General features: G+C 41.4%; 1 protein-coding gene across 6 annotated transcripts in view; it reads left to right on the top strand.

Moving 5' to 3' along the window:
• pcnt (pericentrin) overlaps nucleotides 1–18,369 on the top strand; it is a 312,968-nt gene that overhangs the window by 232,844 nt on the left and 61,755 nt on the right. For all 6 annotated transcript variants that reach the window (XM_043693410.1, XM_043693412.1, XM_043693413.1 and 3 more), the window contains one exon: nucleotides 1,677–1,850. In XM_043693410.1, coding sequence (XP_043549345.1) covers nucleotides 1,677–1,850 — 174 coding nt within the window. The remainder of the gene's footprint in view (nucleotides 1–1,676; nucleotides 1,851–18,369) is intronic.

Raw genomic sequence — 18,369 nt, forward strand, 5'->3', positions numbered from 1 at the left:
GGTGGAGGGCGCCGTCGACCACGTCGGGGGGGAAATTGCGGTCCTTGAAGAAGGAGGCCATCTGTGTTGTACGTATTTTGAACTGGTCCTCCTGGGAGCAGATGCGGTGGAGACGAAGGAATTGGGAGAATGGGATTGCGTTTTTACAGGGGGCAGGATGGGAGGAGGTGTAGTCCAGGTAGCTGTGGGAGTCAGTTGGTTTGTAGTAGCAGTGTTTGGAGCCCTGGATAATGGCGAGGCAGGAGCAAAAAGGAAGGCCTTTTCACTCTCCACAGGAGTCATACCAGAGGTTTGGTAGGAGGCGAATGTTGCTTCTCTTTTCAAAAAGAGGAATAGGGAAATCCCTGGCAATTACAGACCAGTTAGTCTTACGCTGTGGTCAGCAAGGTTTTGGAAAGAATTCTGAGGGATAGGATTTATGATACTTGGAAAAGCATAGAGTGGTTAAAGGCAGTCAGCATTGCTTTGTGAGAGGCAGATCATGCCTCACTAATCTTATTGAATTCTTTGAGCAGGTGACAAGACAGGTCGACAAAGGTCGAGCAGTGAATGTGGTGTATGTGGACTTCAGCAAGGCATTTGATAAGGTTCCCCATGGGAGGCTCATTCATAAAGTCAGGAGGTATGGGATACAGGAAGATTTGGCTGTCTGGATTCAGAATTGGTTGGCTGACAGAAGGCATAGAGTGGTTGTAGATGGAAAGTGTTCTGCCTGGAGGTGACTGGTGTCCCATAGGGCCCTGTTCTCGGGCCTCTCTTTATAAATAACTTAGATGAGGAGGGGTGGTTAGTAAATTTGCAGGTGGAGGTTGGAGGTGCTGTTGATAGTATTGCAGGCGGTAGTGCGACAGGATGTAGAGCTGGGCTGAGAAACGGCAGATGGAGTTCCACCAGGATAAATGTGAAGTGATGTATTTTGGAAGGTCGAACTCGAATGCTGAATATAAGATCAAAGAATTCTTGGCAGTGTGGAGGAACAGAGGGATCTTGGTGTTCAAGTGCATAGATCCCTCAAAGTTGCCACCCAACTGGATAGGTTTGTTAAGAAAGCATATAGTGTTTTGGCTTTCATTAACAGGGGGTCGAGTTTAAGAGCCGCAAGGTTTTGCTGCAGCTCTACAAGTCCCTGGTGAGATCGTATTTTGGAATATTATGTCCCGCCCTACTATAGGAAAGATACGGAGGCTTTGGAGAGGGTGCAAAAAAGGTTTACCAGGATGCTGCCTGGGCTGGAGGGCTTGTCTTACAAAGAGAGGTTGACTAAGCTTGGACTTTTCTCGCTGGAGAGAAGGAGGAAGAGAGGTGACCTGATCGAGGTATACAAGTTAATGAGAGGCATGGATCGACTCAATAGCCAGAGACGTTTCCCAAGGGCAGGATTGACTGGCACGAGGGGTCATAGTTTTAAGATATTAGGAGCAAGGCATAGAGGAGACGTCAGAGGTAGGTTCTTTACGCAATGAGTTCTGAATTTATGAAATGCGTTGCCTGCGCTGGTGGTGGAAGCAGAGTCATTGGGGACATTTAAGTGACTGCTGGACATGCAAATGTACGGCAGTGAATTGAGGGGTTAGGTTATTTTATTTTAGATTAAGAATAATCTTTGGCACAACATCATGGGCCAAAGGGCCTGTTTTGTACTATACTGTTCTATGTTTTATGTTTTACCTTTACAGGCTGCTGCAAGTAGGAGGACTGATTGGAGAAGGGAGTTGCTACTGGCTGTGCAGGCAGTTTTAAACCAGGAACAAAAATCTTTCTTGGCTGAATTATGTTCACACCTGCACCACCAGTCTACAGGAGGAGAGAACTCTCTACCTACAATACTTGAACGCATTCTTAAAGAGCAGGTAAATTCTGATTTTCATTAGCTATCTCGGTGTCAGTAGTGTTCCTTTTGAAAGAATCTACATTGTGACATAAATTTCATAATTTGAGACAGTTTTATGATCCACATAAAGATTGTAATTTGGTAAAAGATTTTTATTCCCCATGACCAATTTAAAGAAATTGCATGTTGAGATTCCACATTTTAAGACTCTTACTTGCAAACTAAAATAAAGTCAACTAAGTATTACTTAGATGACAGTTGGTATTATAATAAACTAGAATGCAGGTATTCCTTGTTAGATTCTTAACACGACTGATAGCCCCATACTATATTTATACATCACAATCTCTGGAGAAATGTAATTTTGTCTTGTAAGTCCTAATCCCTCCTGGTGGTCAGCAAGCTATTTTCTCTCTGTTACTCTGAGACAAGTTTTCTCGAGTTCTTTAAAATGCCTTCACTGAGTCTTCATGAGCATAGCTAAATGGCATTTCAGCAACAAGGCACCTCTTGGCTTTTCAATCTCTTGAAAACATTCTCTGGCCAGGGTTCTGCTCTCATAGCCATAGTATTCCAATGTCTTCACCATCTGTCCCCATTTATAAGGTTTCTAAGTCTTAACTGCTAAAAATCACTAAGCCTGAATAAAGCAAGGACTGCTGCTTCTCGCTTTGTGTTTAAATATTAAATCTGCGACTTGGATTTAACTAGGACTTGAGATGGATCCCTTGTCTGGGTTATATTGGCTTACCAGCCAGAATTAATAGGAGGCCACTCAGCCAGTTCTACCTTGAATTAAAAGAGACGATTAAAAATCACAATAATCTTACCAAACTTTGTATTTGTAACAGCAATTTATGGAATGAACAACTTTGTCTAATTTAACACATAAACATAATACTTAATTTATCAACCGGTCCAGATGCAATGAAGCTATTGCAAGATTATTTTTATTTGCAGTAGAAAGGATCATAGAAATTAAAGTCAGTATAAAAACCCATTGTCTCCATAAATTGCTAGAAGTGGTCTGCTGTTTTTTTAAAAGGTATGTTGATGTCAGCAAATGAAAAAATGCCACAGCTCTTGTCTTTGAAGTCTGAGAAAAGGTGGCTAACCAGTGTTAATCTCTGGATTAATTTCTGGATACCCTCCACACCCTTACTCAAATGCAACTTCCTCACTTATGAATCCCTATTTTATGAATAGGCATGGTAGACCATTGATAATTATACCAGGATGAAAAGTATCCCTTTTCACATATCCACTGTTTCCAGTATGAATCACTAGTGATTGTCATCAACAACAGGGCCCCTAGCTGTTTTTGGTTTTCCAATCCTTTCTCCATTCTGGAGGTTGAAGCTATTTTTAATGTCGGTATTAGTTGAGGCAGGTTAATTCAAGACAGGTGAGCAATCAAACATCGAATCATGTGAAAAGCAAAATATTCCAGTTGGTGGATATCTGAAAAACAGAAATTTTGCAAGTAGTCAAGAGACCTGACAGTATCTGCAACCTTTCTTCATAACCTTGTAAGCTGCTTGTTTCAGTTACTTTATGATTTTACTGATTAAGCCACTGGACAAAAAGTGATAGGCAACCTAATGAGACTACAGTTCCCTAGATCTGACAGCCTGCATTCTGTCGTCAATTGGTTCTAATTTTTCAAAATTCCTTAGTTTCTGGAAAGGCCTCAGTGAATCATAAGACTGCAAATAATGCAGAATTGCAGCAATGTGAACCTTTTACAAGATGCACTAAAGCAACTCATTTAGTCTCCTTTTGACAGTATCTTCCAAACCAATGACCTAGGACATCAGATGCATGGGAATATCACTGCTTCTACATTCTTCTTCAAATCACACACCATCTAGACTTGGAAATATATTGTTAATCCTTCATTGTTGCTAAGTCGAGAGTGTGGTGCTGGAAAAGCACAGCAGGTCAAGCAGCATCTGAGGAGTAGGGAAATCTGTGTTTTGGGCAAAAGCCCTGAATGTGTTTCATTCCTGAAGAAGGGCTTTTGCCTGAAACGTCTGTTTTCCTGCTCCTCAGGTGCTGCCTGACCTGCTGTGCTTTTCCAGCACCACACTCTCGAATCTAATCTCCAACAACTGCAGTCCTCACTTTAGCCTTGCAAATGTAACAACCTATTCAAGGAAATTGAGAATCTAAAAGAAAAACATTACAGCCCATTGGGAAAACGCAGTTATATATGATAAAGGAATTAGCAGCATAGGTTTTAGAAAGTCATAATAAAGTTGAGTCACTATGGTTCTGTGAGAAGGGCATTGTGTTTGACAAATTTAGTGGGGTTTCTTGATATCACAAGGAGGGTGCACGAAGTAGAAACAGCAAATGCAGTATTATTAGATTTCTAAAAGGCATTCAGTAAGGTTACTGCTCAAGAAGAAAGCTCATGTTGTTGGGACTATATTAGTACACATAGCTTCAAATGTTGCAATCCATGGAAAATCCACAGTTCCAGGATTTTGACTTAGCAGCAATGAAGGATTAACAATATATTTCCAAGTCTAGATGGTGTGTGATTTGAAGAAGAATGTAGAAGCGGTGATATTCCCACGCATTTGATGTCCTGGTCCACCAATATGGTATAGGTCATTGGTTTGGAATGTACTATCAAAAGGAGACTAGATGAGTTGCTTTAGTGCATCTTGTAAAAGGTTCACATTGCTGCAATTCTGCATTATTGATGAAGGGAGTGAATGTTGAAAATGGTGGATATGGTGAAAATAAAGGGGACTGCTTTATCTTAGATGGTGTCAGGTTCTTGTGTGTTGTTGAAGCTGCACTCATCCAGAACAGTGAAAAGTGAAGGACAACATGTTAACTTGCATGTGTGACAAGTAATTAAGAAGGCAAATGGAATTTTGGCCTTTAAGGTGGATGGAATGTAAAGATAGGGAAATCTTATCCACTGTACAGGGCATTGGTGAAACCACACCTACCATGATACATACAGCTTTGGTCCTGCTATTTTTGGAACAATCTATTAAGATTTTAAGACAGTTTGGAGAAAGTTCACAGAATTGACTCCCAGGCTTTTCTTGTGGGAAAAGATTGAGCTGGTTGGTCCACACCCATTGAATTTGGAAGAGTTAGAGATGACCTTATTGAAATGTACAAGATTCTAAAGGGCCCTGGCAAAGTAGATGCTGGGAGGATATTTATCTTATGGGAGTGGAATGCAGATCTGGGGAAGTATAGTTTCAGAATATAGAGTTGCCTATTTGAAATGGAAATGAAAAATTTTATCTGAGCAATGAAGTTTTTGTATTCTCTATTCCAGACTGCTGTAGAAGCTGTGTCATTGAAGTGTTCAAAGCCCAGATAGACAGATTTTTTAACTATAGGGGAGTCCAGGATTCTGAGGAATAGGTAGGAAAGTGGAGTTGAGGCCAAAATGAGATTAGCTATGAGCTGATCAGTGAAGCATAGGAGATAAATTTCCTTGAGACATTTCCTGTTACCTAGCAGAAGTGCAGAAGAAATCTAATTTGCTTCACAAAAATTAATTTTCCCTCAATATAACAGTGTAACAGGGGAGCTTCTAAGGAAATTCACTCTGATCTTGAATCTTCACTATATTCAAATCAGGATAATTGTTATGAATTCAGGAATGGTAATTTTATCATAAATACTGATTGAAAACCATCTACAATTTCTATTTATGATGGCTGTGTCACTTTTAGAAATGAAGCAAGTATTTAGTTTAGCCTAAGAAAGTTGAAACTGGCTAATCCTGTCATTTTGTCATTGTGATGTCACAGAAGTGGGAGGTGCTTCACTGCAGCTAACTCATCATTAAGAGTAAAGGAAATCAAGTTAAAGTAGGGAAAATGAGAAATGAGTACAATGAAAAATCACAAGCAGGACATTGTAGAAGAATGGGTAGAGCAGCAATGGAAAGGCTCAAAAGTAAAATTATCATATAGCAATGATGCCCTTCCACCTTATTACAAGGATTTGAATGATGAAGAATGCAGTGAGGCAAGTAGCAGTTCAAAAGTTAATAATTTGTTTCTTAATTTTGTTTGGTTTCTCAATACTAGTGAATAAGCCACTGTCTAACTGGGAGAGAATACTCAGGATTTTGATTTAACCAGTGTTGATGCCAAGTAATCCTCAATAGGCTCATAAAAGGTGAAATGAGCTCTCTTATTAAAAGAATAAAAGTCTGCCAGAAGAATGTTATCACTCTTACATTGTGGGCACTCAGTTAGCTTAAAAACAAAGTCTTTGGACAGGATTGCAGCTGATGAAAATTTCCTTCCTATTTCACTTCTGCGATTTTCGTCAATTTTGGAGGCACTGGCAAAGTGGTAAGGTCACTGGACTAGCAATCCAGAATCCCAGGCCAATGATTTGAACATGGAAAATTGTGAAAGTTTAATGCAGTAAATCTGGAATAGACACATGGACTAAAGATGATCATGTAACCATTGTTGATTCTGGTAACAACCTATGTGGTTCACAAATGTTCCTTACAGATGGAAATCTGACATCCTTATCTGGTCTGGCGTACATGCAACCGTCATTGTGTTGATCTTAAGTGCCCACTGCCTAGTAATAACACCCACATCATGTAAACAAATGTGAAAAAAAACTTAAAAGTAAGAGATACAGAAGAAAGATTTTAAATTGATGAAGAAAAACAAATTGTTACAGCTAGACTATGGAAACGTGAAATCATGAAACATTCAGTCACACTGAATTGTAGGAATCAACCCAAAAGATTTGATACAATTGAAATGTTCAATAAAGCAATCAATAGCATTTGAGAATATTGATATCAAGGGATTTGGAGCAATGTTAAGTGCATTTGAGCTGTAGGTCAGCCATGACTCAATAGTTGGCAGAGCAGATTCAAGGAAAGAACATAAGAAATAGCGGCCCCTTACAGCCCATTAAATCTACATCAGTGCGATTGTGGCTGATCTTTGTATTCAACACCACTTTCATACCCACTCCAGATTTAAAATTCCCTGAGAAACCAAAATCCCATTTCAGGCTGAAATATTATTCAATGTTGATCCATCTCCAATCTTCTCGAGAAAGAATTAAAAAAATTAAGAACTCTTTAAATTTTTTCTCCTCTCAGTCCAATTCTGGAACTGCCCCTTGTTTTGAATTCCTCAGCTGGGGGATTATCTGGAGAGTTTTAATGGAGGCAGTGGGATTATTGGTTGCCAGCTGTACTGCACACCGTCTTTTGGAGAAGACCCATGGAATTGAGTGCCATTCAGGAGTTTCACAGGATAGTGGATGCTGCTTTCCTGAACATTGGCATTGCTGGGTTCTAACACCCAATGAGGCCCAGGATTGTTGCAGGATATGACATTAACTTTTCAAATATCCCATTTTGCCCACTATGAAGCAGCATTTTGTCATTCAAAGCGATCAAATTTTCAAAAGTCAAAACTGGGACACATCAAAAAGCTGTTGACAGATGGGGCTCAGTTAGTAGTGATTGACATCTTGAGAGACAAATGGCAGGAGTCTGGTGAAGAAGCACATGAAGGTGACAGGTCATTAGATGACATCTCCTAGAATTTTCCAACCTGATTTGGCAATGCTATTCCGTAGAATGTTTAAAATACATGCTGAGCAATGGAACAGTCTGTGCCAAACGTAATAAAATGCACCGAGAGATTTCACAGGAATATCATCTGTTTCTGCACAGGTCAGGAAGCATTGGTGAAAGGTGTTGTGGTCCTCTCTATCTAAGGCTGCAGATCAGTTGAGAAAGATTAGGAGAGCTTGTTCACATTTGCAGTCATACCGGAGGTCATTTGTGGCTTTGATCAGAGCCATTCCTATAAATGGTAGGGTTCCAAGCCTGTTTGGAGAGCTTCAGGAGAAGATGGGCCTTGACTTCTGAGACAACAGCATGTGAGTAGAGTAGACTTTGAAGATCAAAGGGAGGCTGGAGATGAAGTCATTGGCTCCATTAAGTCCAACCTACCAGTTTGCCTTTACTCTTTGCAATCCATCTAGGTACATAGTAGACTCCATCTCCCTAGCTCTACATTCATCCCTGGAACATCTGGATAAAAAAGGATACTTGGGTCAGGCTACTATTTATTGATTACAGTTCTGCCTTCAACACCATAATTCCAAAACTCCTCTCTAAACTGCAATACCTAGATCTCCATTTCTTCCTATGTAACTAGATCCTCAATTTCCTGACACATGAACTGTAATCGATAAACATAATCAACAACACCACCTCCACCATAATTCTTAACACAAGTGCCCTGCAAGACTGTGTACTCAGTCCCCTATTATACTCCACAGACACTCACGACTGGTGGCCAAATTCTGCCCCAACTGTGCTAATGATGTCACCATTGTAGGTCGGGTTTCAAACAACAAGGAAGCAGAATGCGGCAAAGAGATTGAGTGCTTAGCAGCATGGTGTAAAGATGACAATCTCTCCATTAGTGTCAGCAAAACAAAGGAGTTGGCCATTGACTTCAGGAAGCAGAGTGGAGGGCAAGCCCATTTCTATATCAATAGTGTTGAGGTGGAGTTGGTTGACAGTGTCAAGTTCCTGGAAGTGATGATCACCAACAATTTGTCCTTGCACCCATGTCAATGCAAAGCTCAAGAAAGCATAACAATGATTGCACTTCCTCAAGAGTCTAAGGAAATTCGGCAAGTGGTGACGTGATCTATGTGGATTTCAGTAAGGTTCCGCATGATGACTAATTAGCAAGGTTAGATCACATGGAACACAGGGAGAATTAGCCATTTGGAATCAGGACTGGCTCGAAGGTTGGAGACAGAGGGTGGCTAAGACAGGAGGCCTGTGACCAGCAGTGCTCGACAAGGATCGGTGCTGAACCCACCGCTTTTTGTTATTTAAGTAAATGATTTGGATGTGAACATAGGAGGTATAGTTAGTAAGTTTGCAGATGACACGAAATTGGTGGTGTGGAGGACAGCGAAGAAGGTTACCTCCCTCCAAGTACAACGGGATCTTGAACAGATGGGCCAATGGGCTGAGAGACTTTTTGAGTGCAGGTTCATACTTGAAAGTAGAGTTGCATGTAGACAGGATAGTGAAGAATACGTTTGGTATGCTTTCCTTTATTGGTCAGTGCATTGAGTAAAGGAGTTGGGATGTCATTGTTGTGACTAGACACTTTTGTGTAGGTCACTGCTGGAATACTTCGTGAATTTCTGGTTTCCATGTTATAAGAAAGATGTTGTGAAACTTGAAGGGTTCAAAAAAAGATTTACAAGGATATTGCCAGGGTTGGAGGGTTTAGCTATTGGGAGAGGGTGAATAGGCTGGGCTGTTTCCCTGGATGTTTATAAAATCACGTTGGGCATAGATAGGGTGAATATTCAAGGTGGTGAAAATGTGTTGCTGGAAAAGCGCAGCAGGTCAGTCAGCATCCAAGGAACAGGAATATTCAAGGTCTTTTGCCAGGGTAGCCGAGTCCAAAACGAGAGGACATAGGTTTAAAGTGAGAGAGGAAAGATTTAAAATGGACCTAAGTGACAGCTTTTTCTCGCAGAGGGTGATACATGTATAAAACAAGCTGCCAGAGGAAGTGGTAGAGGCTAATACAATAACAACATTTAAAAGGCATCTGGATGGGTATATAAATAGGAAGCGTTGAGAGGGAGACGGGCCAAGTGCTGGCAAATGGGATTAGATTAATTTAGGATATCTGGTTGGTATGAACGAGTTGGGCTGATGACTGTTTCTCTGCTGTACAACTCGATGTCCACAAACTCTTACCAATTTTAATAGATGCACTATAGAAAGCATTCTATCTGGATGCATCACAGCATTTGGCAAATGCTCTTCACAAGACCGCAAGCAACTACAGAGAGCTGTGAACGCAGCCCAGTCCATAACACAAGTCAGCCGTCCATCCATTGTCTCCATCTCTCCTTTCTGTTGTCTTGGGAAAGCAAGTGCCATAATCAAAGATCCCTCACACCCCACTTAAACTCTCTTACACCCTCTTCCATCAGGCAGAAAGACAGAAGTTTGAATACTGTACACATACTAACAGATTCAAGAACAGCTTCATTCCTGATGTTATCAGACTTTTGATTGGATCTCTCAAATGTTAATGTTGATTTCTCTCTCTGAACCTTCACTACAACTGTAACACTGTATTCTGCTACACTGATGCATTTTGTATGGTAGTTCTGCCTGTGTAGCATGTAAAACTACACTTTTCACTGTATCTCAATATGTACAAGAATCAACCAATCAATCAAGTGATAATTTGCAAGAATAGTGGAGTCAACACTTGTATTAAGAAGAGAGCACTGACTAGTAGAGGAACAGCACTAGAAGTGGAACAGTTAACACTTTTGGTTGATGTGGAGAACAGTACTGAGTAGTGGGGTTATAGTAGGAAAACCAAGAATAGGGTTTGGAAACAATGGGTGCAACTTATGAACTCTTGACAGGGTGTAAGGAGAATAATTAGAAAACAGCATGGGGGCAGCATGGTTGCTCATGATAAGCCCCACAATGCCAGAGACATAGGTTCGTTCCACTCCTGGGCCACTGTGTGGTGTTTGCACATTCTCCCCCTTGTCTACATGGGTCTCCTGCTGATGCTCCGGTATCCAAAGATGTGCAGGTTAGGTGGATTGGCCATGTTAAACTGCACCATCTCAGGCAATATCCTGGTAAATGTCCTCTGCGTATCTTCCAGTGCATTCATAACCTATAGTCTGGCTATCGGAGCTGTACACAGTACTCCAGGTGTTGCCTAACCAAAGTTCTGTACAGTAACAACATTACTGCCCTGCTCTTTTAATCTAATAAAAGTAAACTGCCTGTATTCCTTCTTAATATCTTACTGACCTACTCTACCAACTTCAGGAATTTGTGGGCAAGCATCCCAAGAACCCTTTGTTCTTCTGAACTTCCTAGTGATTGCCATTCACCAAGTACTCTCAGTACATTTTTCATCCAAAGCGCATCAGCTCTCATTTATCAGGGTTAAATTCCATCGGCTACTGATCTGCCCATCTGACTAATCCATTTATATCCTCTTGTAACCCTCACTATCTACCACCTGGCAAGTAACATCCCTGACCCTGTCACCAGGGATGCAATACTTGCACAATGCAAGTTATGCTTGCGGTCGCAGAAATGCTTGCATACTCTGGGGACGAATACATACCCGATCACTATTACTCTCGTTTCTTCTTCCTCTCCTCCTGTAGAGTCAGGCCATTTTGGCTTTTGTCAGCACTCCCTTGAGGAATTAGCACCCACATCATCATCTAAAATGGAAACTTGATTTGTGAATGGGAGCCTAGAGGAGTCCTGTGCTACCCACCTGAATCTCTGACTGCCTGGTGTCTGAATGTCATTTAGGATAAAGCAGTTTATTTGATTGGTGCCATATTCAGTCACCACCACTGCTGCTGCTTCGTACCAGTATGCGTTGTCGCTACAAGATGCAATGCACCAAAATTTCATTGAACATCCTTAGACAGCATCTTCTCAACCCACAACCACTATCATCTAGAATGACAAGGGCAGCAATGATATATGGGAATAACACCATCTGCAAGTTCCATTTTAAGCTGTTCACCATCCTGATTTTGAAATATATTGATGTTCCTTCAGCGTCACTGGGTCAAAATCCTGGAATTCCTTCCCTAGAACATTGTGGGTCTAACTATCGCACACAGACTGCAGTGCTTCAAGGTGGCAGCTAACTATCAACTTCTCCAGGGCAACCATGGATAGACAATAAATGCTGGCTCAGTCAGTGATGCTGACATCCCACGAGTGAATGAGTGTTTTTTTCCATTGCAAGCTTCTTCTCAAACACCCTCCTATTTAGTCTCTATCGCCTCACTTCACTAATAAACCTAAGAAATTAATAGATTATTTTGTCACTAAAACTGATAAATCCTGATCAGCAATATCCCTCCAAACTTTGTCTTAAATGAGAGGTGATCTCATCGAAACATACAGGATTTTTAATAGGCTTGATAGAATTTTGTATAAGTTTATGAAAAACATGGACAGGGTGGATAGAAACCAGCTTTTCCCTTGAGTTGAAGGATTAATAACAGGAAGACATAATTTTAAGGTGAAAGTCAGCTGATTTAGAGGGGATTTGTGGAAACTGATTTTTATTTAGATGGTGGTAGGGATCTGAAATTTATTGCCTGGGAGGGTAGTTGAGGTGGAAAACCTCTCAACCTTCCAAACCTACTTGGATATGCACTTGAAATGTCATTAGACCATAACCATAAGATCAGAAGAAATAGGAACAGGAGTAGGCTGTTCGGCACCTAGAGCCAGCTCCACCATTCAGTAGTATCATGGCTGATCCGACAATCTTCACGTACACTTTGTTACATTTTTCCCATAATCCTTGATTCCCCTTCAGATCACAAATCTATCTTACTCTTTAAATATAAGGACTCTGCCCCAGAACTCTGTGCCAAGAAGAGTTCATTTTTTTAAAACTCCAGTGGGTAAAGTCCAAACCTGTTTAGCCTTTACTCATAAGACTTGCCTCCATATTGGTGTGACCTCTGAAGTTTCTCCAATGAAATAATATCTTGCTTTACATAAGGAGACAAAGACTGCTCATGGTTCTCCAGATGTGGTCGCACCAGCGCCTCGTACAATTGCAGTAAGAGTTCCTTGCTTTTATTCTCCAATCCCCCTGAAATAAGGGCCATCCCGATTACATGCTGCACATATGTGCTAGCTTGTGTTTCATGCACAAGTACAACTGCAGTTTCCTGCAGTTTTTGTCCATTTCAATAGAACTCTATATTCTTTTTTTCTCCCTTCCAAAATGAGCACCTTCATATTTTCACACATTATTCTCCATTTGCCGACTTTTTTGCTCATGCATCAGTATCTCTCTGCAATTGTTGTATCCTTCTCACAACATGTCTTTTTGCCTATTTTTGTGCTGTCTGCAAATTTAACCACCGTACGTTTGCTTCTTTCCTCGGAGTCATTAATAATATGATGTTTATAATATGTCAACAGTTGCAGTCCCAACACTGATCCCTGTGTAATCACACTGGTGAAAAAACGCAGCAGGTCAGGCAGCATCCAAGGAGCATGAGAATCGACTTTTCAGGCATAAGCCCTTCTTCAGGAAGAAGGGCTTATGCCCGAAACGTCGATTCTCCTGCTCCTTGGATGCTGCCTGACCTGCTGCGCTTTTCCAGCAACACATTTTTCAGCTCTGATCTCCAGCATCTGCAGTCCTCACTTTCTCCTGGAATCACACTGGTCACAGGTTGCCAACCTGAAAAATAGTTCCTTATCCCCACTTCCTGTTTGCTGCCTATTAGCCCATTTTCTATCCAGCCAATATACTGCCTCAAACACCATGGACTGTTATTCTTATGACTTGACCTTTCATGACGTACCTTATTAAATGTCTTCCGGAAGTTCAAAAACAACACATCTACTGCCTACTCTGATTGAGACTTCCTCAAAACTCGAATAAATTAGTCAAACACAATTTTCCTTTCACAATGCCATGCTTGACTAGTTTACGGGTATTCACATGTTCTGCTACTACTTCCTTAATAATGGATTCCAATACTTTCCAACAACAAACTAATCAGCCGATAGTTACCTGTGTTTTGTCTCTGTCCCCTTTAAATATGGGTGTTGCATTGGCAGTTTTTCAATCCTCTGGTACGTCTCTAGAATCTAAGGGTTTTTTTAAAAAAAATTACAGCCATTGCATCTACTATCACTGTAGCTATTCCTTTTTAGAATTCTAGGATGTGCCTTCATGACCAGAGAACTTACTTGCTTTTAGCCCTATTAATTTGTCTAATACTACTTATCTAGTGGCGGGGATGGTACTTATTTTCTCCTCCACATTCTTTAATACTAGTGGGATATGCAAAATATCTTCCACTGTAAAGACTGATACAAAATGTATGTTTAACTTCTTTGCTATTTCCTTGTTCCCTATCACAGTCTCTCCAGATTTGTTTTCCGACTGGTCTAGGTTCACTTGGACCTATTTCCTTTTTGTCAGTTTTTATATTCGCCACAAGTTTGCCCGCATAGTTTATTTTCTCTGTCTTTATCATCATCTTAGTTCTGCTTTGCTGGATTCTGAACTTATTCCTGTCTTCTGAGCTACCACAGCTTTTTGCCACCTTATGTGCCTTTTCTTCCAACTTAATACTTTCCATAACTTCCTTGGTTAGCTGTGGATATCCCTCTCTGAGGATCTTTCCTCTTTACTGGGATATATATTTGCTGACAGTCATGACTTACCTCCTTATCTGCTTGCCATTGCTTACTTATGGTCATTTCTGCTTACCTATCTGTCCAGTTCATTTGAGCTCACTTTATCATCATTTTATAAAAATTATGTGTTATAATTCCCTTTATTTAAGTCAAAAAATTGCTTCCTACCTAGCTTTCTCACTGTCAAACTGAATATTAAATTCTATCATGTTATGATCAGTACTTCTAGGTGATCTTTTACTCTGAAGTCATTGATTAAACCTACCTCATTTCTCATTACCCAATCTGGGATAGCCTGTTCCCTGGTTGGCTGCATGACATTTTGCTGTAGGAAACAATCCCTAATACCCTCTGTGAACTTACTGTCATAGCAGCCCTTCCTAATGTCATTAACCCAATCAGTGTAAAGGTTAAAGTCATTAAGAATTATTTATTCTATAATTTGTTGATGTAAAGCTTTTCCTACAGAGGGGCTTCTGTTTGGGGGAGCCTGTCTCTGCAAAAGGTCATATATCCCTGAATATTAAGTTCATAGGATTGATGTCCTTGTGATCTTGTTCATGTAATGGCTGAGCTAATATTCATTTACAGTCAGTTTTGCTATAATACGATAGTTCCGTTCTCATGCAACCCATCGCATAATAGCATTACCATTTAAACTAATAGGGCTGGAATTATATTATAACCAATACACGCTTTAAATGTTCACAGTTTAGAAACAGTGTCTCCAATTCGTCAAGCGCATTACAACAAATTCACATGAAATGCGTGTTATAATAGAACAACTTGTATCTTGACTCGTGCACTCATTTCATCCATCTTATTCCTAATGCTTCATACATTAGGATACAAACCCTTTGAATTTGTACTGTTATCAAATTTCCATTTGATAGGGCATAACTTATTCATTCCCTTTCTCTTATTTCTGATAACAATCACCTCAGTTCACTAACCTGCTATCCTACTTTCTCCTTGGCCTTTGATTTTCTAATTTTCAATTCAATTGAACCCATCACCCTACTATTTAATTTGCAGCCCTAGTTATGCAATTTGCCAAGACTCTGGTCTCAGCATGATTCAGGTGCAGCCTATTCCCCGCTCCCACCCCCACATTCAGAACAGCTCCCTCCTTCCCCAGTATTGGTGCTAATAAATTCAAATACATTTCTCTCTCACCAATCTCTTTAATCTAACCCTGTGCCAATTAGCTCTTGGCTCCAGTAGTAATCCAGAGATTATTGCCTTTTTAATTCTGCTTCTTTAATAAGCCCGAGCTACTCTCATTCCCTCAGCAGAACCTCTTTCCTCATGCTATCTATATCATTGGTCCCTATGTGGACCACAACAGCTGGATGTTCCCCTCTCACTCCAAGTTCCTCGACAGCCCAGTAGAGATATTCTGAATTTGGACACCAGGCAGTCACACAGCCTATCGCTACAGACATCTGTATCTAATCCCCTGACTATATTATTTCTGATTACAACTCCATTTCTGTTTTCTCCCTGCTGTTGAATAGCTTCCTGTACTATGGTGCCATAGTCAGTTTTCTCATCTTCCCTACAGTCCCTGCTGTCATCCACACGTGGAGCAAGACAATTAGACAAATGAAAGGGCTGAGGCTCCTGCAGCACTACCTCCTGATTCCCTCTACTTGCCTTGCTCATAGTCATACTGACCTGTTCTTGATCACTGACTAAATTTGAGGTAGTTAATCTTAAGGGTGTGACTGCTTCCTGAAACACAGCATCTAGGTAACTCTTCCCTTCCTTGATGTGTTGCAGTGTTTGAAGCTCCAACTCAAGCTCGTCACTCAGAGTGGAACTCAGAGTTCCTCACGTAACCAACACTTGCCACAGTTGTGAACCACAATAGGGTTCACCAACTCCCACATCATGTCAGCATAACACATCACCAGGCCAAACATCTCTTCTATTTATTTAGTTCTTAATTTGTGTTTTTTTTTTATTTTCCAACTGGTCCTTCAGTGTTTAATTTGAAAGCAATTTATAACAGTCCCATGTAGGTCAAGATCTATCTAGCTCAATCTTGAATATAGTCAGTGACTCAGCTGCCACTGCTCTATGGAGAAGAGAATTCCGAAGACTGGTGAAGATCTGAGAGACAATGTTCCTCCTCAGTTAGAGTCATAGAGTCCTACAGCACGGAGATAGGCCCTTTGACCCATGCCGACCAAAATATCCATTCACGCCAACCCCATTTCCCTGCACTTGGCCCATATCCTTCTAATCCTTTCCTATCCACGTATTTGTCCAATTGCCTTTTAAATGTTATTAATGTACATGTCTTAACTGCTTCCACTGGCAGCTCATTCCACGTGCATACCTCCCTCTGTGTAAAAATGTTGCCCCTCAGGATGCCTCTGTTCCACTACACTCCTTAAGGCCCTACCATTCTCCATGAAACTCCTACCTCGATTTGACTTTCCAAAATGCAAGACCACACATGTATTTGGATTAAACTCCATTTGCCATTTTTCAGCCCACTTCCCTAGCTGATTACAATCCTGCTGCAATTCCTGATAATCTTCACTGTCCATGATACCACTCATTTTATTGTCATCTACAAACTTACTAATCATACCTTGTACATTCTCATCCAAACCATTGATATAGATAACAAATAGCAATGGCCCAGTACCGACCCCTGAGCACACTGCTAGTCACAGGCACTACAGTCCAACAAGCATCCTTCCAACAAGCATTTCTGTCCTAAATGTTGACATCACCCCTTGTTTTTAAACTGTGCCCCTCATTCGAGATTCTCCCATGAAATGACAATCCTCTCAACATCTACTTTGTCAAACCCTCTCAAAATATTTACTGTTTCAAAAAGATCAATTCCCATCCTCCCTTAGGATGGACTATATGGCTGATATTCCATTTTCTCTATTAATTACCAGTTGTACGTTAACTTTTTGTGATTAATTTAGTGATATCTAGATCTCTTTGTATGCAACTTAGCAATCTCTCTCCACTCAGATAATATTGTGCAGTTTAATTCTTTTTGCCAAAATGGGCAACTTCACGTTATACTCTGTTTACTAAGTTTAAAAATACGGGGTAGACCATTTAGGACAGAGATGAGGAGAAACTTCTTCACCCAGAGAGTGGTGGTGGTGTGGAATGCTCTGCCCCAGAGGAGAAAGTGAGGTCTGCAGATGCTGGAGATCAAAGTTGAAACTTTATTGCTGGAACAGCACAGCAGGTCAGGCAGCATCCAGGGAACAGGAGATTCGACGTTTCGGGCACAGGCCCTTCTTCAGGAATTGCCCCAGAGGGCAATGGAGGTCCAGTCTCTGGATTCATTTAAGAAAGAGTTGGATAGAGCTCTCAAGGATAGTGGAATCAAGGGTTATGGAGATAAGGCAGGAACAGGATACTGATTAAGGATGATCAGCCATGATCATATTGACTGGTGGTGCAGGCTCGAAGGGCAGAATGGCTTACTCCTGCACCTATTGTCTATTTAACTTATTTATTTAACCTGGAGAAAGTGAGGACTGCAGATGCTGGAGATCAGAGCTGAAAAATGTTTTGCTGGAAAAGCACAGCATCCAAGGAGCAGGAGAATCAACGTTTCGGACATTAGCTCTTCTTCAGGAATGAGGAGGGTGTGCCAAGCAGACTAAGATAAACGGTACAGAGGAGGGACTTGGGGGAGGGGTGTTGGGAATGCGATAGGTGGAAGGAGGTTAAGGTGAGGGTGATAGGCTGGAGAGGTCGGGAAGATGATTGCAAGTCAAGAAGGCGGTGCTGAGTCCGAGGGTTGGGACTGAGATAAGATGGGGGGAGGGGAAATGAGGAAGCTGGAGAAATCTGCATTCATCCCTTGTGGTTGGAGGGTTTCTAGGTGGAAGACGAGGCGCTCTTCCTCCAGGCGTCATGTTGCTATGGTCTGGCGATGGAGGAGGCCAAGGACCTGCATGTCCTTGGCGGAGTGGGAGGGGGAGTTAACGAGTTCAGTCACGGGGGGATTGGGTTGGTTGGTGTGGGTGTCCCAGAGGTGTTCTCTGAAACATTCCGCAAGTAGGCGGCCTGTCTCCCCAATGTAGAGGAGGCCACGTCGGGTGCAGCGGATGCAGTAAATGATGTGTGTGGAGGCGCAGGTGAATTTGTGACGGATATGGAAGGATCCCTTGGCACCTTGGAGGGAAGTGAGGGGAGTGATGTGGGTACAAGTTTTGCATTTCTTGCGGTTGCAGGGGAAGATGCCGGGAGTGGAGGTTGGGTTGGTGGGGGATGTGGACCTGACAAGGGA

Source organism: Chiloscyllium plagiosum, chromosome 7 (assembly GCF_004010195.1).
Source record: "Chiloscyllium plagiosum isolate BGI_BamShark_2017 chromosome 7, ASM401019v2, whole genome shotgun sequence".
NCBI lineage: Eukaryota > Metazoa > Chordata > Chondrichthyes > Orectolobiformes > Hemiscylliidae > Chiloscyllium > Chiloscyllium plagiosum.